General features: G+C 42.6%; 1 protein-coding gene and 1 long non-coding RNA gene across 5 annotated transcripts in view; one reads left to right on the top strand and one right to left on the bottom strand.

Moving 5' to 3' along the window:
* The window catches only part of LOC109870519 (uncharacterized), a 34,265-nt gene that overhangs the window by 5,203 nt on the left and 4,617 nt on the right, over nucleotides 1-24,445 (bottom strand). The window contains exon 3 of one of the 4 annotated variants that reach the window (XM_020461047.2): nucleotides 22,443-22,659. In XM_020461047.2, coding sequence (XP_020316636.1) covers nucleotides 22,443-22,659 — 217 coding nt within the window. Of the gene's footprint in view, nucleotides 1-20,194; nucleotides 22,704-24,445 lie in introns of those variants that run through there. The other 3 variants (XM_020461049.2, XM_020461051.2, XR_004205512.1) reach the window with 3 other exon arrangements.
* Nucleotides 6,894-21,274, top strand: LOC109870520 (uncharacterized). The gene is made up of 2 exons (XR_002252176.2): nucleotides 6,894-7,624; nucleotides 20,971-21,274. It is a non-coding gene; the product is annotated as an uncharacterized LOC109870520 (long non-coding RNA).

The raw sequence follows: 24,445 nt of genomic DNA, 5'->3' as shown, positions 1-24,445 counted from the left end.
GGATATTACAAGAAACAGCAAGTAAACACCACAGTAGCACTATGCCACAAGTAGGACAAGTCAATGATTAAATACCTGCCTTGTTTAAAACCAAAAACACTTCAAGCTCCAGAGGCATCTTTAGCCTTGGAGAGAAGTTCAAATCGTTTTAGGTAGGAATCAGGAGGAGGAAGTCGATACTCAAACATATCCCGTGGACTTTAGAAATAAGGACTGAGAGATGTTGACAAATAGCTAATCAGTCAAAGGGAAGAGTAATTGAACTTCACATGTTGTATCTTTTGGCCAAGATAATAATCCACTACGGAGCTGCACTGACTGATAAGAAGAATCTATCTTTCTCTTATTCCTCTTCAGCTCTTGGCCTTCTGTGTGTGTGTGTGTGTGTGTGTGTGTGTGTGTGTGTGTGTGTGTGTGTGTGTGTGTGTGTGTGTGTGTGTGTGTGTGTGTGTGTGTGTGTGTGTGTGTGTGTGTGTGTGTGTGTGTGTGTGTGTGAGTGTGTGTGTGAGTCTCTCTCTCTCTCACCCAGCTTTCTTTCGCTCTCCTCCTCCAGTCCCTACACAGAGCCTCAGCTGTAGAAGTTGTGGTTGGCCAGGGCAGCTTCTCCAGCTATCCTGAGAGGCTGTCTGGGCTAAAGGCTACTCAAATATCAGATCCTCCCCAGCTCCCAGGACTCGTCCTTACCTCAGCAGCACAGAATGTTCTGAAATCTAAGTTGAATAGCTCTCAACGTTTAAATGTTACACCTCCAGGGGAAATTAGTAGTCAGTCGACAAGAGGAAGGAAGATTCCAGGAAACCTTATGATCCACATAGGAATGAAGTAATGCGGTGTATATACAACCCGCAGTATGACTGCCCTAGCTGGCTGGATCAAGGGAATATATCACACGTGTCTGTTTATACTATAGTGTGAGATCACACCTCCTCCAACACTGATGAAACCAGAGAGGGAGTGACAGCCATTAGCTAGCTGTCACTTACAATCAATCATCCATATGGAGACACACACACACACGCATGCACTAAATACATGCACACACACACACACACACACACTAAATGCAAAAAAACATTGTACCAGTAGAATCACACATAGGATACAGCGAAGTCATAGCTTCAGGAGCTGAGAAGTCAACTGTCTCCCTCTAGACCAGAGTCTAATACCAGGTTGTTACACACACACACACACACACACACATCACAGCCCTGTCATCTAATCTGCTGGGTTGCATCTTCCACTCACCATCCCATTCACCATAACGACCTTCAATAGGACAGCTTGGCCATAACACCTGTTTTCTTTCCATCTCTCCCTCCCTCTCTGTCTCTCCATCCATTCCTCTCTTTCTCTCTTTCCCACCCTCTTTCTCTACCCATCCTGATTTATATGCCCAGGAGAGAAGATAATGGCTACTTAGAGAAGAAGGGAGGGTGGCAGAAGAGGAGAGAGGAGGAGAGATTGCATTGGTGACATCATGCCTCCCCCTGTCTGTCCCCCAGCCCTGTTATAGATGGGTGTTAGGGAGTCGGGACATCATGGTCTGGTACTATAAATAGCTGCTACTGTCCTTGGTGGGACAATCTTTTTCTGGATGATAGCTGATGAGAAGTGCCTTTTGACCTCCACCAAGAAGTGTGTGTGTGTGTGTGTGTGTGTGTGTGTCAGCCCCTCTGGGATAAACACTGTCTCTCTAAAATTACAGTCAGTCAGTTAAGATGCTACTGATACTGGACCTGAACAAAGGAGAAATGTCACCATCCTTCTAGAAATGCCAGATTTGAAGCCTAAACTCATGTCACCATCCTTCTAGAAATGTCAGATATGAAACCTAAACTCATGTCACCATTCTTCTAGAAATGTCAGATATGAAACCTAAACTCATGTCACCATCCTTCTAGAAATGTCAGATATGAAACCTAAACTCATGTCACCATTCTTCTAGAAATGTCAGATATGAAACCTAAACTTATGTCACCATCCTTCTAAAAATGCTAGATTTGAAGCCTATATGACTGATATATTGATACATCTGCTCCTTCATCGTTAAACCAATCCTGCTTTGGAGCTGTGGAGCTCCAAGGCCTTGGAGCTGTGGCCACATTCTGACAAACTGCATAACAAATCTGTTCTGTAACTTGTATCCATCATTCCATTATCTAATCAAAGAGTAACTTCAGAAAGTTAGCAAATCCCTCTGCACCTCTAAAAGGTGACAGGCCAGAAATGAGCTGAGCTCTATAGAAGAAGAGAAAAGTGACAGTGAAGTGGAGGAGTCTACGATGGATCTACAAACACACACACACACACACACACACACAGACACACACACACACACACACTTTTAAGGGTGGTCTGCCTGCTTAAGCGCTCTGGGACGGTCATGCGTGTCGAGACTGCTAAACCTCTGGGAAATCAGGGGCCGGGAAACCGCCAGCCTCCCGGAAACATCCCGGACCTCTAACACTTCTAACATCTGACATCCTACTGAAATGTGAAGTTGCCAAACCACCTGCCGCATCCAAGCTTCATGTAACCCTGATGAGAGAGACAGGACAGAGAGTGGGGAAACGGGCCTCATTTGTTACGGTTTTAGATCTCAATTCTCTCTCTCGGCTCTCTCTTGCCAACTCTCTCATTGAGCTATAGCTCTGGAAGTGTCCGAGGATGGCTATAATGAGAACAAAACCCTAGATATTATTGATCTATGCCTTCAATTACCTTCCCACGCTCAATTATTTAATAAGGCTTCTATCTCTCTCTCTCTCTCTCTCTCTCTCTCTCTCTCTCTCTCTCTCTCTCTCTCTCTCTCTCTCTCTCTCTCTCTCTCTCTCTCTCTCTCTCTCTCTCTCTCTCTCTCTCTCTCTCTCTCTCTCTCTCTCTCTCTCTCTCTCTCTCTCTCTCTCTCTCTCTCTCTCTCTCTCTCTCTCTCTCTCTCTCTCTCTAGAAGTTGTTCAAAGAGAAAAGAAGAAGGTTCAACTCCAAACTTGCTCACTCAGATTGATCTAAAGCGGAGTTTTGCAAGACAAAGTATCTACGTGCCAAAGCACTTTAGGTTTGAGGTTCATACTATATTCGGTGAAATAATACACTTAAATAATTATTTGAAAATGGTTAAGAGTTGCACTGCTGCTGCAGTCTTGTTACATACAATCTGTAGATAATGGAATGGACAGCACTCCGTTGGATAATCTCAAGTAATGAATGAATCGCCCCGCATTTGTGTACAGATATATGTTTGTACTTTGGGAGTGATGTCCATTTCATTCTCCGCAATGCATACAATGTCATGATTTGTAAATTACTCTATTGGGTTTAAGAGTATATCCTACCTATCACAGCCATTATATCTCTGTGTTGAATAGGTTAACCAGTCGCTTTAACGATACATACCCACCACTTCAAAGACCACTAATAACACCAGTCTCTTCGAATAGCCTCACATTCTAAACATAGTAGTCATTTCCAATTAAAAGTAGTAGCCGTAACAATCCGTTTCACAAATCCCTTGTCGCAGAGCTAGTTTATGGAAATGTGAAACCTTGTTATGCCTGAACACCGGAAATCTCCTCCTGCCTTATCTCCTAATGATAGGACAGAGTGTGAGTCTTCACTGGGCTTGAGCCTCTTGCCTCCCTTCGTCTCAGCCTCGCTGGGGGATAGGACTAATCTGTATTCAGTGAAAGATGGAGAGTCAGCCTGTTCACTCTCACTGCAGGTATCTACCAGGTAGTCTATGGAAAATCCTCTTTATAAGAGAATATACTGGGCAGGCAGGAACCCTGCAATGCAGTGTACCGTATTAATGCAGGTGCGTAACTTGGTGGGCAGTTTAGATATGTGTCCAGAAGCTGCCCACACTTTGGAGGGTATCAGGTATCACCCTCACTTTGAGTTGAGACTTGGGGTGAGCTTGTTCTCTTCAAAACCCCTAATGTGTATGCAATGCAGTGTGTTGAAAGACAGGAATCTCAACTCAAATCACACCTCAAAGTGCATAATGGGCTCATGAACACAGTCTTTTTGAACACACTTCATCCCTAACTCACATTTTGAAAGGATGTTATCGCCCTCCTTCAAGCTTTGCTCTGAATAACACAAAATACACACACACACACACACACGCCACTTACTTGGCAACCCAGGTGTTATACAGGCAGTGAGTGAGTTCCTGCAGCAGGGTTCGTGGCGTGGGCCTGTTGCAAAGGGGTTTGGTGCCCTCTAGCAGCCGAATGGAGAAACAACAGCTCAACGTTTCCATTCGGTAAAAATTATAAATGTAAAGATAAAAAAAGATGAATAATTATTGCTGCAGACCAATTATTCAGCATTAGCTTTGAACATCCAAGCAGAAGCACATACAGTATTTATATCAATTGGAGAAATGATGGTCCACTTTTAAACAAACACTTGAATGAGGCCTTCATAAACCCTTTATTTATTTATTTAACCTTTATTTAACTAGGCAAGTCAGTTAAGAACAAATTCTTATTTACACACTCTGTCCCTATGGGACTCCCAATCACGGCCAGTTGTGATACAGCCTGGATTCCAACCAGGGTGTCTGTAGTGAAGCCTCTTGCACTGAGATGAGGTCCTTAGACCACTGCGCCACTCGGGAGCCAAACCCAGATTCGTCCTTTGGACTGCCAGATGGAGACGCATCTTAAAAGAACTTTATAGCGGCCATAAACCAGACTGATCTCATAGACTAGACGTAACATAGTAAAGTAAATCCGGGACACTCAAATTAGTATGATATGTTAGGTTTTGTATAGCGTGACCGTCTAGCAACCCAAACGTTGCATCTTTGAATCTCATTACAACTTTAGCATTTTAGTTAATTAGCAACTTTGCAACAACTTACTACTTTTGAGCTACTTTGCAACTACTTAGCATGTTAGCTAACCCTTCACCCTAACCCTTTTAGCTAACCCTCCACCTAACTCCTAACATTAACTTCTAACGCATAACCTAGCTAACGTTAGCCTGCTAGCTTGGAATTCATAACATAGGTTTAGAAAATGTGAATCATATTGTACATTTAGCTACTTTGTAACATATTGTACAAATTTGCTAACATGTGTTGCTAACATGTGTATAAAATCAAGCACACAGCCATGCAATCTCCATAGACAAACATTGGCAGGAGAATGGCCTCACTGAAGAGCTCAGTGACTTTCAACGTTATACCGTCATAGGATGCCACTTTTGCAAGAAGTCAGTTTGCCCTGGTTAACTGTAAGTGCTGTTGTTGTGAAGTGGAAACATCTAGAAGCAACAACGGCTCAGCCGCGAAGTGGTAGGCCACACAAGCGCACAGAATGGGACCACCGAGTACTGAAGTGCGTAGAGAGTAAAAATCATCTGTCCATCGGTTGCAACACTCACTCCCAAGTTCCAAACTGCCTCTGGAAGCGACGTCAGCACAATAACTATTCTTTGGGGGCTTCATGAAATGGGTTTCCATGGCCGAGCAGACGCACACAAGCCTAAGATCAACAAACGCAATGTCAAGAGCCTGGCTGGAGGGGTGTAAAGCTCGCCGCCATTGGACTGGAGCAGTGGAAATTCGTTCTCTTGAGTGATGAATCACGCTTCACCATCTGGCAGGCCGACGGACTAATCTGGGTTTGGCAGATGCCAGGTGAACGCTACCAGCTGGAATGCATAGTGCCAACTGAAAAGTTTAGTGGAGGAGGAATAATGATCTGAGGTTGTTTTTCATGGTTCGGGCTAGGCCCAGTGAAGGGAAATCTTAATGCTACAGCATACAATGACATTCTAGACGATTCTTTGCATCTAGCTTTGTGGCAACAGTTTGGGGAAGGTCCTTTCCTGTTTCAGCATGACAATGCCCCCATGCACAAAGCGAGGTCCATTGAGAAATAGTTTGTCGAGATCGGTGTGGAAGAACTTGACTGGTCTGCACAGCCCTGACCTCAACTCGATCGAACACCTTTGCAATGAATTGGAATGCTGACTGCGAGCCAGGCCTAATCACCCAATATAAGTGCCCAACCTCACTAACGCCCTTGTGGCTGCACAGCAATGTTCCAACATATAGTGGAAAGCCTTCCCAGAAGAGTGGAGGCTGTTATAGCAGCAAAGGGGGGACCAACTCCATATTAATGCCCATGATTTTGGGATGTTCAACGAGCAGGTGTCCACATACTTTTGGTCATTTAGTGTATCATACTAAATGGAGTGTCTCAAATTAACGCCTAAGAATAATATGAAATGCTCTGAGGCCGCGTTGCATAAACGGGTGTTTCGCTATTGATGGTCGGGAACGGCTCAGGCTGAATAGTTCTGGGTTGATGTGGAATACGTTTTGGGAGCAACAGCTCTATAGTTTCTTCTAAATTGGTGCTTGATGGTTCTCTCCAGAGAAATCTAGCCTCTGCAGTAGTAGTACAGCTCTCCAGGAGCGTTGGCCAACCTTGCTTTTACCAATTAAGACAAGCAATCGTAGCATTTAAAACACGAGAGTCATATTCAACCTTGGATCAACCCACCCACCAAATACTGCTTGTGTGATGGATAGCCTACAACGTAACTCTATGCTTGTGTTCAACATACAAGATAGCTGCCTGATAGATATTCCTCCCAAAGCCAGCATGGGTTTCTGAGCCAATTCTCAGGTTACAACCAACATAAACACTTGAAGTGTGACATGACCTGGGTGGGTGCGGAGGAATGCTAAAAATCCAGCGCATTTTGTAACACGTCATATTTGTGTATCTGTTTGTTTGTTTCATTACTCGCTGTTTTTACCAATGACACTGATCTAACATCAGTTTTGCGTTTCTCTCACAAATGATAAAGGCTATACATTTTGGTGTTCTGTAAAGTGGTCCCAGATCTGTGCATAAGGGCAACTTAACCTGAGTGGTATACCAAGGATAGGGGATGGTCTTAACACCCTCTAGTTTACATTGACGTCACAGGAAGGCGGCTCTCTGCGCGCACAGGTGTTCACCACAGGTGATGGCGAGGAAATGAAAATGGTGCTTCATGAAAAACAAGTTAAACTCTCCACTGAAGTTATTTGACCTCATCACAGCTTAGGCATGGCTCAAAACTGCCTGGGGAACTGTGCGCCGTTATTTTTCCTAGCCGTAGCTTTTGACGTCGGCGGTTTGACATTGCTTTTAGTTGGTATTTTCGCGGATCTAAAGTTGGACGGTCACTTCTACGGGGATTTCCTCATCTACACGGGTACACTCATCATCTTCCTAAGTCTGGGTTGGTGGATTTTGTGGTACACGGGCAACATAAAGGTTTACTCCGAGGACTTTGAGAAAAGCACCCTGGACAACTTTGCGCACTGGGCGAGAAAGTTTTCGGAGCGGCTCTCGAAGAGCGGGATAAAAACTCTGGAAGCCGGGGAGAAGTGCATGGTGAATAGGAAGGAATCGGTCAACAGAACAGTGCCTGTTCACGCTCCATCACGAATTACGTGGGAACACAGCATCAGCGGACACGACAATGGAGGATACGACCGAAGTTTTGACAACCCGCCGAGGGAGAAAACTGTCGAGTTGGGGATTCTGAAGAACTCTGAAGTGTTATTGCAAAGCATCGTGGATAGCAAAGCGGAGAGGCTTCTCTGACAGAGCTGGTAGGTGTTTCTCAAAAGCAATAACAGCTCATTTACAAGTGGCTCTAATTAGGTGAACATCCGCTATCATTTTGGCCTCATTCTATTGTTAGATCAGATTTTCCCACCCTGCTCTATTTCTTCAACCTATATTCTCCCCCACGACATCCCAATCTGTTGTAGGTCATGCCTCAATTAGTGATTGTCATAATATTTACTTTCACCCACTCATATTTTCTAACTAGACAAAATTGGACAAACATTAGGCAATCCTCCCGATTGGATCATGTCAATTGTTTTGGGACTGTAAAGCTGTCAATTTGGCTCTGGGTGGAAACTCTATCCTTCCCAATAGTCCAGCAGATAGGTGAAATCATTGTTCCATTTTACCATACAAGGATCGAACTTGGTACACTAATTCCAGATGCCTTGAGGAACATTTTAAAGATTGGAGGCAGTCTGGGAAGCCTGCCTGTCAGTCAACCAGGGTGAACATTCTAATAAAATGGCTGCCATCTAGATTTCCTTTCAGAAGAAAATAGGGTTAAGTCATTCCAAACAATATAAACATGACTAAAATCTACCCACTAAATAAACCCCACAGATAATATAGATAATAATTCTGATCATGAAGTACTATTGAGACCTTTTTAATAGGGGTCGTATTGAGGTCATTTTGACCCTATTCCAATGACTATGTGGGGGATTTTTTTGTTGTTAAATGTGTATTTGTCAATATATAGACACATCCAATGTGTTTTAATCAAATCAACCATATGCATTGAGCTTGTCTGAAGGTTTAAGCACGCTGTTTGGTGAAATCATCCAGACACACAAATGAGTAGAGGGAGTCTGATTGCAATTGATTTGATTGTGTCGGGCCGGTTCAAACTTATGGCACTGTGTTAAAAATGACAGCGAGCGACTGTGTGACTAGCATCCGTTGGCTCTCTCTCCTCTCTGCTGCAGCGACCACCACAGAACATCAGCAGTGTTTATAGTGTTGGCTCTCTCTCCTCTCTGCTGCAGCGACCACCACAGAACATCAGCAGTGTTTATAGTGTTGGCTCTCTCTCCTCTCTGCTGCAGCGACCACCACAGAACATCAGCAGTGTTTATAGTGTTGGCTCTCTCTCCTCTCTGCTGCAGCGACCACCACAGAACATCAGCAGTGTTTATAGTGTTGGCTCTCTCTCCTCTCTGCTGCAGCGACCACCACAGAACATCAGCAGTGTTTATAGTGTTGGCTCTCTCTCCTCTCTGCTGCAGCGACCACCACAGAACATCAGCAGTGTTTATCTCGCTGTCTGTGTTGCTGAAGCTGCAACATAATTACAGACATTTCTGACTGAAGAGTTCTGTTACCGATATCCCTCATTTTGTTTAGGAAATTCTTTAAAGTAGTCACCCTTTGCCCTTCTCTCAACCAACTTCATGAGGTAGTCACCTGGCACCATCCCTATGGTGAAGCATTTTGGTTGCAGCATCAGGGTTGTTTTTTCATCGGGAGGGACTGGGAGTCAGGATCAAGGGGAAAATGTATGCAAATGTGATACTTCTGTTATTTTATGTTGAATACATTTGCAAACATTTCCAAAAACCTGTTTTTCCTTTGTCATTATGGGGCTATTGTGTGTAGATTGATGAGGGGAAAAAACTATCCATTTTATAAGGCTGTAACGTAACAAAATGTGGGAAAAGTCCAGGGGTCTTTCCAAATGCACTGTAAATGTAACATAATAAAAATGAGGATGTATGTTCAGGAATTTTGGTAGATTTTTCAAAATTTTTCTACAAAAGATTTAAATATTTTGTGTTCTCCTGACCACCTCAAACATTTTAAGCCATAATTGGGCTGTATGTACCAATTATTTATGGAGATCTGTCCAAGTGAATCTAGTCCAATATGGACCCATGCAGCTGGTCGGTGGCCATATTGGAAATGACTTCCAGTGGGGGTAATGGGATAAATAAATAGATATATCTATCTATCCAGAACTACTTAGACATGCCCCAGCTGTGTGAAATGTGGTGGCTCTATCAAAGTCCACAATTGTTCCCATAGCCACTGGACTATGGTCAAAATGACCTCAATTTGACCCCCATGAATGTCTTGAGTATTTTATGATCAGAATTATTGTCTATATCTGTGGGATTTATTTAGTGGGTGGATAACATTACAAAGTCATTTTTACACTTGTTTGATATGATTCGACCCTATTTCCTTCTAATAGGAAATCTGACTTAAACCTCCCAGTTTGGGCTGGATGTGTCGATGTGTAGTTCATGTATGCATAGTATGAGCAGAATTACAGTCTCATTTCAGAGCAATACAGAGCAAGCGCAATCAATCAAATTAATTTATAAAGCCCTTCTTACATCAGCTGATGTCACAAAGTGCTGTACAGAAACCCAGCCTAAAACCCCAAACAGCAAGCAATGCAGGTGTAGAAGCACTGCTTGGGTGCACATGCAGTATGTGACGTAGTACGCAATATTCGGGGACCACCATTGGCTCGTGAGCGCTACTTTCAGAACTACTGGCTAAATGTATACAAATGTACCAGGGAATCTCTTTTAGTGTAAACATTCTTTCTGCCCTCTTGCCTTGAAGGGATTATGAAACCTCCATTATGCCACATTTGAATGATCAGTTGAGGAAGTCGTATAGCGGGGATGAGGTTAATTAACCCTGCTACAACATCATTGTCAACAACACTGACCCATTTCTGCTGTCTCCCACTCCAATAGTATACAGATGCATGTTTCCATGATGCAGTTCATATGACAACATTCTTCTCTTTTCGAGAAGACTATGAAACGTCACATCTAATTGATGCAATACACAACCCGTGCAAAGTCCAGTCCTTTAGAATAGATGCCCTTCACAGAGCCCTCCATCATGCCCCAGGCCCTGATCGCACACTTCACTTTGCTAACGAGTGTAATAATTAATTATCGTTCTATACTGGCTGCTACAATATAAAGAGCTTCAGTGGCCTTTGGCCATTCCTATTCAGCTTCCCAACCTCACATTTTTATAGGCTTTTTTTTTAACCTGGTAGTTTAAAGCAGTGCTTCTAACAGGGATGACGGGTGGGTCAGGCTTCAGTCTACTCTAGACACCCTTGGGGCGCAGCCTGCAATGCGTCTTAATGGGCTTCAGAGCACCAGCAGTAGTGCTTATTGATTATATTGGATGGAGTTGGGCAGTCCTTAAATCACCTCTACTCTCTACATCAAATAACAGGCCGAGCAGTTGCCATACCAGGCAGTGATGCAACCCGTCAGGATTCTCTCGATGGTGCAGCTGTAAAACCTTTTGAGGATCTGAAGACCCATGCCAAATCATTTCAGTCTCCTGAGGGGGAATAGGTTTTGTTGTGCCCTCTTCACGACTGTCTTGGTGTGCTTGGACCATATTAGTTTGCTGGTGATGTGAACGCCAAGGAACTTGAAGCTTTCAACCTGCTCCACTACAGCCCCATCGATGAGAATGGGGACGTGCTCTGTCCTCATTTTCCTGTAGTCCACAATCATCTCCTTAGTCTTGATCACGTTGAGGGAGAGGTTGTTGTCCTGGCACCACACGGTCAGGTCTCTGACCTCCTCCCTATAGTCTGTCTCGTCTTTGATCACTGTTGTGCCATCAGCGAACTTAATGATGCCGTTTGAGTCGTGCCTGGCTGTGCAGTCATGAGTGAACCGGGAGTACAGGAGGGGGCTGAGCACGTACCCCTGAGGGGCCCCCGTGTTGAGGATCAGCGTGGCGGATGTGTTGTTACCTACCCTTACCACCTGGGGGGCGGCCCGTCAGGAAGTCCAGGATCCAGTTGCAGAGGGAGGTGTTTAGTCTGAGCTGTAGTTAATGCTAAGCTGTAGTTAATGAATAGCATTCTCACATAGGTGTTCCTTTTGTCCAGGTGGGAAAGGGCAGTGTGGAGTGCAATAGAGATTGCATCATCTGTTGGTGCAGTATGCAAATTGGAGTGGGTCTAGGGTTTCTGGGATAATGGTGTTGATGATGTGAGCCATGACCAGCCTTTTTAAAGCATTTCATGGCTACAGATGTGAGTCCTATGGGTCGGCAGTCATTTAGGCAGGTTACCTTAGTGTTCTTGGGCACAGGGACTATGGTGGTCTGCTTTGAAACATGTTGGTATTACAGACTCCGACAGGGAAAGGTTAAAAATGTCAGTGAAAGACACTTGCCAGTTGGTCAGTGCACGCTCTGAGTACACATCCTGGTAATCCATCTGGCCTTGTGAATGTTGACCTGTTTGAAAGTCTTACTCACATCGGCTGCGGAGATCGTGATCACACAGTCGCCCGGAACAGTTGATGCTCTCATGCATGTTTCAGTGTTACTTGCCTCGAAGCGAGCATAGAAGTTATTTTGCTTGTCTGGCTTGTCACTGGGCAGCTCTCGGCTGTGCATCCCTTTTGTAGTCTAATAGTTTGCAAGCCCTGCCACATATGACGAGAGCCGGTGTAGTACGATTCGATCTTGGTCCTGTATTAACGCTTTGCCTGTTTGATGGTTCGTCGGAGGCTATAGTGGGATTTCTTATAAGCTCCTTGAAAGCGGCAGCTCTACCCTTTAGCTCAGTGCGAATGTTGCCTGTAATCCATGGCTTCTAGTTGGTGTATGTACGTACAGTCACTGTGGGGACGACGTCCTCAACGTACTTATTGATAAAGCCAGTGACTGATGTGGTGTACTCCTCAATGCCATCGGAAGAATCCCATAACATATTCCAGTATGTGCTAGCAACACAGTCTTGTAGTTTAGTATCTGCTTCACCTGACCACTTAAAAAAAAAAATATATAGACCAGCTGTTGTTTGCAAATATACATAGGCCCCGCCCCTTGTCTTCCCAGAGGCTGCTGTTCCGTCCTGCCGATGGAGGGTATAACCCTCCAGCTGTATGTTCTTAATGTCGTCGTTCAGCCATGACTCTGAAACACAAGATTTGACAGGTTTTTCATGTCCCATTGGTAGGATATATGTGCTTTCAGCTCGTCCCATTTCTTTTCCAGCGATTGAACATTAGCTAGCAGGACGGAAGGTAAGGGCACCCTGATTTTTTTTCCCGCAAAATCCCTGTTTCCTTCTCCAGCAAATCACGGGGATCTGGGCCTGGTCGGGTGTCTGTAGTAGTATATCCCTCCCGTCCGACTCATTGAAGGAGAACTCTTCGTCCAGTTTGAGGTGAGCAATCGCAGTTCAGATGTTCAGAAGCTCTTTTCGGTCATAAGAGACGGTAGCAGCAACATTATTAACAAAACAAGCTACGAACAACGTGAAAAAACTAACAAAATAGCATGGTTGGTTAAGAGCCGATAAGACGGCAGCCTTCCCCTCCGGTTCCATCGTAGTACATTCACCCTACGTGATTCAGATTATACGGTATAACTCCTACAGCCATCTTAAGGGGTTATCTCAATGGGTCTAATAGGGGATTGATTTTAGAATAAAAGCGACAAACCACGGGACTTTTTGAGATGGATTCAGAAGTCTATCGTCGTCTTTCTGGGCAATTCAACTGCATTGCACTGAACAGACAACAGAGAAAACATTCATGTAGAAGTCGTACTCTCATACAGGCCATGAACTGGTCACATGATTCCTTACAAATGACAGTTGTTCATATAAGCTTTTAGGATATGAACATTGACGCCTAGTCAATGTCCGTGCTCCCACTGAAATAGAATTTGCATAATAAAAAATCCCCATAAAAATGTGTCTTTTTTTTAAGCTAGAGATGCAGTATCTGCGTCTCAATCCACCATCTGTGGTGGAAGGTGGCCGAGCTACAGGGGTGTTTGTCAGACCGGGAGACATCCCGAAAATCGGTCTTCTCACACAAGCGTTCTTGACACAAACCGGTGCCCCTGGCACCTACTACCATACCCCGTTCAAAGGCACTTCAATCATTTGTCTTGCCCGTTCACCCTCTGACTGGCGCACACACACACAATCTGTCTCGGGATTAAAAATCCTTCTTTAACATGTCTCCTCCCCTTCATCTACACTGATTTGAAGTGGATTTAACAAGTGACATCTATAAGGGATCATGGAAAGAGCAGAGTTCTATAATGTTTTGTATACTCAGTGTACTGTATATGGAAGTGGTTTAGTGCCAAAAAAGGGGGGGGGGGTTAAATATTAGTACAAAATAATAATTTCCTGATCTTATATTTCTCAGATATAGGACACTTTTTTTTTAAACTTCCTTTTGATATATTTAGACTGTTATTCCATATATTAACTTGTTATCCATTGTGTTTTAATGGCCTAATATGACTAAGGCCAAATTCAATGTTTCATTAACTACTTAAAAATATATATTTAAAAAATGTATACTTAAAGGGGTTCTAAAATTCAAAATCAAATGGCTAAATGATCTTTGGTATGACCATCTTAAAACAATTATACAGTGCCTTGTGAAAGTATTCGGCCCCCTTGAACTTTGCGACCTTTTGCCACATTTCAGGCTTCAAACATAAAGATATAAAACTGTATTTTTTTGTGAAGAATCAACAACAAGTGGGACACAATCATGAAGAGGAACGACATTTATTGGATATTTCAAACTTTTTTAACTAATCAAAAACTGAAAAATTGGGCGTGCAAAATTATTCAGCCCCCTTAAGTTAATACTTTGTAGCGCCACCGTTTGCTGCGATTACAGCTGTAAGTCGCTTGGGGTATGTCTATCAGTTTTGCACATCGAGAGACTGACATTTTTTCCCATTCCTCCTTGCAAAACAGCTCGAGCTCAGTGAGGTTGGATGGAGAGCATTTGTGAACAGCAGTTTTCAGTTCTTTCCACAGATTCTCGATTGGATTCAGGTCTGGACTTTGACTTGGCCATTCTAACACCTGGATATGTTTATTTTTTAACCATTCCATTGTAGATTTTGCTTTATGTTTTGGATCATTGTCTTGTTGGAAGACAAATCTCCGTCCCAGTCTCAGGTCTTTTGCAGACTCCATCAGGTTTTCTTCCAGAATGGTCCTGTATTTGGCTCCATCCATCTTCCAATCAATTTTAACTATCTTCCCTGTCCCTGCTGAAGAAAAGCAGGCCCAAACCATGATGCTGCCACCACCATGTTTGACAGTGGGGATGATGTTCAGGGTGATGAGCTGTGTTGCTTTTACGCCAAACATAACGTTTTGCATTGTTGCCAAAAAGTTCAATTTTGGTTTCATCTGACCAGAGCACCTTCTTCCACATGTTTGGTGTGTCTCCCAGGTGGCTTGTGGCAAACTTTAAATGACACTTTTTATGGATATCTTTAAGAAATGGCTTTCTTCTTGCCACTCTTCCATAAAGGCCAGATTTGTGCAATATACGACTGATTGTTGTCCTATGGACAGAGTCTCCCACCTCAGCTGTAGATCTCTGCAGTTCATCCAGAGTGACCATGGGCCTCTTGGCTGCATCTCTGATCAGTCTTCTCCTTGTATGAGCTGAAAGTTTAGAGGGACGGCCAGGTCTTGGTAGATTTGCAGTGGTCTGATACTCCTTCCATTTCAATATTATCGCTTGCACAGTGCTCCTTGGGATGTTTAAAGCTTGGGAAATCTTTTTGTATCCAAATCCGGCTTTAAACTTCTTCACAACAGTATCTCGGACCTGCCTGGTGTGTTCCTTGTTCTTCATGATGCTCTCTGCGCTTTTAACGGACCTCTGAGACTATCACAGTGCAGGTGCATTTATACGGAGACTTGATTACACACAGGTGGATTGTATTTATCATCATTAGTCATTTAGGTCAACATTGGATCATTCAGAGATCCTCACTGAACTTCTGGAGAGAGTTTGCTGCACTGAAAGTAAAGGGGCTGAATAATTTTGCACGCCCAATTTTTCAGTTTTTGATTTGTTAAAAAAGTTTGAAATATCCAATAAATGTCGTTCCACTTCATGATTGTGTCCCACTTGTTGTTGATTCTTCACAAAAAAATACAGTTTTATATCTTTATGTTTGAAGCCTGAAATGTGGCAAAAGGTCGCAAAGTTCAAGGGGGCCGAATACTTTCGCAAGGCACTGTATATGTTAGCTTGGAACCCCCCCTCACCCCATCCCATTTAGACTGAAGGATTTTGTTTTTCTCAATGTATACATTCTTCCAATGAACATTCAAGCCACCAAGGGACAACATGGCTATTGTACAAGCCACCTATTGCACACAAATTATGACCAACAGTTTGACTGGATAATGTTTGGCAGCAAATGACGAACAAATATTGGCTGTGGATAACGCAACAGCGCTGATATTTTAAACAAACATTTTCTCAATGTACGTTCAGTGATTCCAGGCAGTATTGAGCAATAGAAACCAAATTTTAGGTTTATGATTATGGAATGTTTGCCAATCACTTCACAGTACGTCTCATTCATTGTCCTGCCAACAGTGTCTGTATCCAATGACGTTGGCTTGATTTTTATTGAAATGTTCTCATGCAATCCTCCTAGCCACTTCGTTTAATAGCGGAACAGAGTCTAGGCCTGTTACCGTATCACTTTGAGGTACACTGTCATTCTATAGTGTTTAATATAGGAGCTTTAGGAAACCGGTCATGTAAGTGCATACTATCATTAATAAAACTAGTATACTTTGATTTCTTGTGTCCGTGATATCAACTCCCTCCTACCCACTGTTCTGGCCACCTACTCCAATATTGACACCGTCACTCACGTAGGTTTTCAGTTTCTGAAGAACTGAAGGACTACAAAAACAAAAATGTAAGATCCTCGCTAGCACAGGGAAGAGAGTGATTATCTCTGGCCCCCTCCTGTGCTACAGAAGGGGTTCAAACAGTTTGGGCTAACTCGTTGCCCTGAATGAGTACCTAAAATAAACAGCAGGAATGTCTCCTTTTGTGACAACTTTGATTTGCTATGTGAGCAACCAGCACTTTTATTTTATTTTTTAAAGAGACGTGATTCACCCTGACCACAGGGGTTCCAGGACAATTTCCAGCAACATCACAAACTGTTTTGGAGACTGACAGAGTCTGGTAGTGCACCAGTTCTCCCTGTCAGAAAAAAGCAACAAAGGACTTTGGAAAGCATATCAACTCCTGTAGAAATGGCACTGTGGTTATTGGGAGTAACCTAATTGATGTTCTTTTAACTCTGCCTTCTAGTGAGTTTATACAAACTGTCATCTACCATTCTGTTGGATTGGAGACTGTCAGAAAACATGGTTGTAACGTTAATAATTTGGTTGTTATTCCATTGGTTACCTCGAGGCAGATATCCCAGGGGCAGAGTAGCCCACACTCATTGAATATGGCGCTTTTAAATGTTAGGTTTTCCTAGTGATTGCTCTTTCTCGCGAATTACCTCATTACTGAGCGCAAATTTGATAGCTATATTTCAGTGAGAAACATGCAGTCATCAGACTGTAGTGCAGCACTTTCTAAAAGCCTCCCCCCAGGACTACAGCTTTTCATAATCCATCAGAAAAGGGGGTCTTTTGAGCATCATACTATACTGTTTAAATGTCAGCCACCAGTGCTGGCCATAACCCTCTATAGGCCACCAAAGCACTGCCTCACTTCCTTTACTGATTTCACTGTTGTCTATTGTCCTTGAGAACTATGATAAAAATCATTGTGTTGGATGATTTTTATATTCATGTTGACAAAGTGACTGACCAAGGCCATTGAATTGAATATTATCCAACATGTTACTGGGCCCACCCATAACCTCGGCCATACTCTGGACCAGGTTATTACCAAGGGGCTTTCTATTGGCATATCCTCTCTTGTTGATGTCGCTTTATGATCAACACTGTATTTTTACTACCTTGTTGCACAAGGTAATACTGACTGCATTATTAAAAAACACTATCTTACCTCTGAAGTTGCTACAGATTTAGTGTATGAACAAATCTCCATCACCTATTCTGCTTTCCTCTTGTGGTGATTTAGTTGATACGTTTTAATAGCAAATTTAAGGGCAACCATTGATGCCATAGCTCCAGTAAAGTTGAAAAAGGCCATCTCAAAACGGAACGCCCCTTGCATGAGTGAGAACTAATCAATTAAAGAGAAATTGCTGAAAGGTCAAGCAGAAGTGGCGAAAGTCAAAGTTGCAGGTCCATTATGATACAGTGTATTCGGGAAGTATTCAGACCCCTTGACTTTTTCCCCCAAAGTGTTATGTTACAGCCTTGTTCCAAAATGGATTACATTTCAAGTCCGAGCTCTGGCTGGACCACTCAAGGACATTGAGACTTGTCCCGACGCCTTGGCTGTGTGCTTAGGGTTGTTGTCCTATTGGAAGGTGTACCTTCGCCCCATTCTGAGAACCTGCTCCAGAGCGCTCAGGACTTCATCAAGGATCTCTCTGTACTTCGGTGCCTTTTGGTAAACTCCAAGCAAGCTATCTATCATGTGCCTTTTTACTGAGGTGTGGCTTCTGTCTGGCCACTCTAACATAAAGGCTTGATTGGTGAATGGTTGTTCTTCTAGAAGGTTCTCCTATCTCCATAGAGGAACTCTTGCGCTCTATCAGAGTGACCATTGGGTTCTTGGTGACCTCCCTGACCAAGGCCCTTCTCTCCTGAATGCTCAGTTTGGCCGGGCAGCCAGCTCTAGGAAGAGTCTTGGTGGTTCTAATCTTCGTTCATTTAAGAATGATGGAGGCCACTGTGTTCTTGGGGACCTTCAATGCTGCAGAAATGTTTTGGTACCCTTTCCCAGATCTGTGCCTCGACCTCATGGCATGGTATAGACAGGTTGTGTGTGTGGGTGTGCCTTTCCAAATCATGTCCAATCAATTGAATTTACCACAGGTGGACTCCAATCAAGTTGTAGAAACATCTCAAGGATGACCAATGGAAACAGGATGCACCTGAGCTCAATTTTGAGTCTCATAGCAAAGGTTCTGAATACTTATGTAAAAAAAGGTATTTGTTTATTTTTAATGTTTGGCAAGATTTCTTAAAAAAAAAAAAAAATGCTTTGTAATTATGGGGTATTGTGTGTAGATTGAGGTAAAAAAAAAAGTATTTAATCCATTTTAGAATAAGGCTGTAACATAAAATGTGGAAAAAGTGAAGGGGTCTGAATACTTTCAGAATGCACCGTACTCTGAGAGAGGAACTTGGCATATATAAGCAGGCAATTTGAAATGCCAGACAGGCTTATTTTTCTAACTTGATCCTACCCCCTCAAACATACAGTATGTGAACTTTCCTCCACATTTCAGGGATAAGATACCCAGCCTAATGTTGGCTATCAGTCATGCAAGACCGGATGAGAAGTTTGATATGTGTCCTAGCCTACCACGCAAAGTTAATACGGATTTATTTTCCCTGGTTGACACCGACATCCTCAGGAAAGTGATATCACAACTTAAGCCTTCTACCTGCCTTCTCGTTCCTATCCCTACCTTCTTCAAAACAGTTTTAATTGCATATCTGAAGAAGTGCAAGCTATTGTTTGTCCCTCCCTGTTCACAGGCACTTTCCCCACTGCACTAAAAACTGCAATGGTGAAACACCTTTTGAAGAAAAGTAATCTAGATTCTTCAGCTCTTGGCAATTTTCGGCCAATCTCCAACCTTCCATTCTTAAGCAAAATTCTGTAGAAATGTGTTTTCAAACATCTAAAACATTTTTTTTAAGTGCCAACTGTATTTTAGAAAAATTTCAATTTGTTTTTTTTTGTGCCCACCACTGCACAGAGACCGCCTTACTTAAAGTGGTAAATTATCGTAGATGCCAAACAGCTCTCTATCCTTGTACTCTTATTGAAGTGCAGCATTCGACACTTGACCATGATGTCCTTCTGGACAGACTGGAGAAGTGGGTTGGCCTCTCCGGTTCAGTTCTAAATTGGTTTAGGACCTATTTAACTGGTCTAGTTTTTTTTTTTGTCACCCTTGGTGACCATAACTCAGAGAACCTATCACATGTGGCGTTCCACAAGGTTCGATGTTTGGGTCTGGTATGGTTCAGTACTGAACAAAAATGAACGCAACAAGTTTAAGTTAGTTCATATCAAGGAATCAGTCAATTGAAATAAATCAATCAGGCCCTAATCTATGGATTTCACATGACTGATCAGTGGCGCAGTCATCGTGGGCCTGGGAGGGCATAGGCCCACCCACTTGGGAGCAAGGCCCAGCCAATCAGAATGCTGGGGACAATATAAGGCTACTCTAAAATGTAGTTTTGTCACACAACACAATGCCACAGATGTCTCAAGTTGAGGGAGTGTACAATTGGCATGCTGACTCCAGGAATGTCCAGCAAAGCTGTTGCCAGAAAATGTAGTGTTAATTTCTCTACCATAAGCTGCCTTCCACATCATTTTAGAGAATATAGCCATTCCAACCGGCTTCCCAACCGCAAACCACGTGTAACCACGCCAGCCTAGGACCTTAACATCCGGTTTCTTCACCTGCAGGATCGTTTGAGAACAGCCACCCGTGCAATGTTCATGCTGTTCAGTCAGCTTCTTGATATGCCACACCTGTCAGGTGGATGAATTATCTTGGCAAAGGAGAAATGCTTACAAACAAGGATATAAACAAATTTGTGCACAAAATTTGAGGGAAGCTTTTTTGGGAACATTTCTGTGACCTTTTATTTCAGCTCATGAAACATGGGACCAACACTTTACATGTTTATATTTTGTATTTGGTTCAGTATATGTTACCCCTTGGCAGCATTATCAGAAAGCACAACATTAATTTTCACTGCAACGGAAACGATATACAACATTACATTTGTGTCACCAGAGGATTTTCGCAGCATTTGAGTTATTATGCCCCCAGCGTCTGGAAACGCCTGCCAGTGAATCTGAAGGGGGCCGACACTGGTCATCTTTTTAGCTTTACTGTTTCTTAGGGTGCTTTTTAGTCATTCAGTTTGTCATTCTTTACTTGTTGTTTTTTGAATCTTGTTTGTTGTGTAGTAAATATTTCAGCTTTTGTTTTTATTGGTTTGTTTTTTCTCATGTGAAGCACATTGTGTTGCATTCCATGTCTGAAATGTGCTGTATAAATAAAGCTTGATTTAATGGTTTGCTGTGATTCTCTCTCTGCAAAAGACCAGATGATTCAAATCATGTGGTTTTCCTTGCTATAGCAGGCTCATTAATACAAATGCCCTCCGCCCATGTGGTATAACGTCATGTTCTAGGGACTAAAACATTTGAATGAATAAATCGTTATTGTCTCAGAAGGGAAATTAGTTTGCAGCACATTGCATAACAACACAGGATGTTGTGGAAGTAACGCAATACTAGGAAATAAAGAAAATGTGTCAAACATTTTCTCACATGTTTTTGTAATCTTGGTGTTCTCCTTCTCACTCATTTTTCCTCTGTTGCAGGTGTTCTCGGATTCTCCAGTTTGAAAAACGTATGCCTACTCCAAGCCCTGCTTTTCAAATCCCAACCGACTGAATACCTTTTTAGCCTATATGAACCAAAGACACTTTTTCAATAGAGAATACTATTTTTGTTCAGGAAGAGGCCGTCTGACACAATGTCCGAGCCCCTGCACTGAGGATAGAAATGGCAGAATTTTACTTGTAATTAGCTAAATAACTAAAAATGTTATGTCCTGAATTTTACATGGTTCATTTTGAAGATATTTTCCTTAAATAAAGTTTATTTTCTTTTTTTCTAACGTCATATCTCTGAGTTGTTAATCAGACATCATTGACTGGATAGCTCACAGTTACACATCAAAAACATTATACTTAAATCCATGAGGGACATAAACAAATCAAAACACATCTTCCAAAGCTCAGATCCTATGATTTATTAATGTATAGTGTATGTTTGTATCTGGTTAGGTAGGTAGTATTGATATGCTATCTGTCTGTTCTGTTTGGGGTTGGTAAGAGCAAGTGTGTTGATAGCACTGTGCTGGCTGTCTGCCACTGGTTATACTGATAGATCCCTACACACACACAGAGCGAGAGAGACGGTAGAGAATGTATTGTGTAGAACTATATTTTCTGGAACATTCTGAACCTTGCGGAATACACACTGGCACAACGACTGCATCTCCATTCCATATTTAATGTAACCTTTTAACTAGGCAAGTCAGTTAAGAACATTCTTATTTACAATGACTGCCTAGGAACAGCGGGTTAACTGCCTTGTTCAGGGGCAGAACGACAGATTTTTTTTTTTACCTTGTCAGTTTGGGGATTCGATCCTGCAACCTTTCGGTTACTGGCTTGTTACCTAATTAAAAATAAAACATTTAATGAAATGAACACTGTTAGTTATTGGAGTGTTAGTTAGCAAAGATGTTTCTCATGTCTATCAAACATTCATATTCTCCAACCTTTGAAGCCACCTGTAGGGCATACGATGCCCAACCAACCCCTAGTGTTGGAATGTGGTATGTTTATGAACTGGAAACGTGTCCAAAACCCCCACAACAGAGATGGAAGAAGAACATTTGAACCTTTTTGTCATCATTAGTGAGACTAACGCACATGTTCCCCCTGGCAGCAGTCCCGCTATGGGAACTATGTGAGATGTGAAGTGTGATAGATCAAGCTCACTGGAATGTAGCCTACACGGGCCTTTTTATAAAACACATCTTCCTTGCTTCCTCATTCAGTCAGATGCACTGTAGGGTAGATTACCCGAACAATGCAGAGAAAGTACAGGGATATATGTATGAGTAGTTATCCTAGTGTAAACATTGAAATGATCTTGTTACAGTGAATGCAAGGGAAATAGCTAGCAGCCATAGAATCATTAGAAGTGGTATTTACATGGTAGGAGGGGGATAAATACCTTCACGACAGACACTCTCTCCACCATGGGCTACACTCAGTACCTGGGCCGCTGCCTTCTCTTCTTCTTCATCGCCATCTTCCTGGATGTTGTGGGCCTCATCCTGTTCTTCCTGGGCATCTTTGCACCCTTCAGCTTCTGGGACTTTTTGGTCTTCTCTGGGCCCATCATCATCTTCCTCAGCCTGTTCTTCTGGATCTTCTGGTACGTAGGCAACCTGGAGGTTGCTGTGGATGACTTTCTGCCCAAGTGACTTACTTCTGGGGATTGGAGAGAGATGGGGGTGTGGACTGGTGATGAGAGTCTAGCCAGTGGGGCAGAAATGGACATGGAGTGAAAATGTATTTACAATCGGGCACTTTTGAAGACCGAGGATCCACCCTGGACATCAATTACTCAATCTCTGCTAGAGTGTGTTATTCTGACATTGTTCCATAAAGAGAGAATTATAGATTTGCTAACTTTTTTTTTTGCTCAGGTCTGTGAATATATTATCTCGATAGGACTTCTGGGTTTAAATGAAGTCTACAATGTTGTCAAAAAGCTTAGTGTATAAACATTTGTTTTGGAGTAAGTACTTCAATACTTTAATGTATTATGTTCTCTTTCAAGTGCTCATTCTTTGCTGGAACTGCAGTACTGAATAATGGATCATTAGGTGACATTTACACTGACTCAACAAGGTGAAGACTTTCACCTAAACGTGAGAGATTAGCTTGTGTTTTGGTTTCCTGGGACTCCTCGCTTTGTATCATGTCGATACGATTTTTTTTTTTGAGGCTGTGCATTTTGTTTATCAACTTTTAAAAAGAATACACTGACTTAAATTGTACAATCGCATTTGACTTTTTACATGTTTGTTTTTTTAACTGTTACTTTACATTTGAAATAAGTTGTTCTTGTGATTTTCCTATTGTGAAATCTGAGAGTTCAGTTACTCTGACCGATAAAAACCAACTGGGTATGTCCAGTTTGTCAGGAGGGCAGCAGGTAGCCTAGTAGTTAAGAGCGTTGGGCCAGTAACCGAAAGGTCGCTGGTTCCAATCTCTGAGCCAATTAGGTGAAACATTTGACAATGTGCGATAGAGCAAGGCACGTAAACCGGAATTGTAAATCGTTCTGGATAAGAGCGTCTGCTAAATTACTGAAATGTAACGTTGCCTGGAGTGGGGCAGTGAATGCTCCCTACAAGAATGGGTCTGTGTAATGGGAAAAAGGATGACTTGTTTCCTAATTACCTTTTTCAAACAACTGAGTTTCCCACCAAGAAAAGTCACAATGACAAGGAAGTTCTTCTGCCTTGGTCTGATCAAATATTTACCAGATTTTATGGACAGATAAATGTTGCCAGCCATGTACCAAAGTAAACCTTCCGTGTACTGTAGAATGTGACACAACTGGTTTAGGGTGGCAAACAGACGCACCCATGTGCTGGGTGATAATCTCTCTCTGTACATGGACAATGGAGGCTGGAGAAATAACCATGATCACTGCCAACAACTCGGGGAAATAATGTCGGCCTAGTCGTTTTTAGTTTGTTTCCTTCAGCTATTTTTTAAGATTGAAAATGTTACTTTGGTGATATTAAGCAGAGCAGTTCTGCTCACCCACAATTTTCAGGGGGCATTTGGGATTGTCATCTGAAAGAGAGGGGGAAAAAACAACAAAAGTGGATGGATATTGATGGTAAATACCAACGGCCATGTTCTAAAAAGTATTTCACTTCAGCCTGACAGTGTGCCAAAGACAACATACCTCTACTTCCTGTGTCATAAAGGCCCAGCTTGCTTATAATGGCCATAGGGCACTTAGGCATTGTGTTTAGCTGAACTGCAATTTGTAAATGTGTCAGGCGTGCATTACTAATTCATCTCTGGAGGCTAGTTCCACAGAATCAAGGCTGCAGTTGACATGTCACACAGGTGTTGAAATGCCCCTATTGTTCCCCTGGGGTTAAGTTTCCAGTTCACACCAAGCATGTGTATACCGCTGAGTCTTTCCTATATCCGGTGCCAACCACGGAATCAAGTGCTAACACACTGCGGC

This window comes from Oncorhynchus kisutch, linkage group LG25 (assembly GCF_002021735.2).
Source record: "Oncorhynchus kisutch isolate 150728-3 linkage group LG25, Okis_V2, whole genome shotgun sequence".
NCBI lineage: Eukaryota > Metazoa > Chordata > Actinopteri > Salmoniformes > Salmonidae > Oncorhynchus > Oncorhynchus kisutch.
The sequence above is the reverse complement of the archived record's forward strand: the minus strand, read 5'-3'. Positions and strand labels throughout refer to the sequence as shown.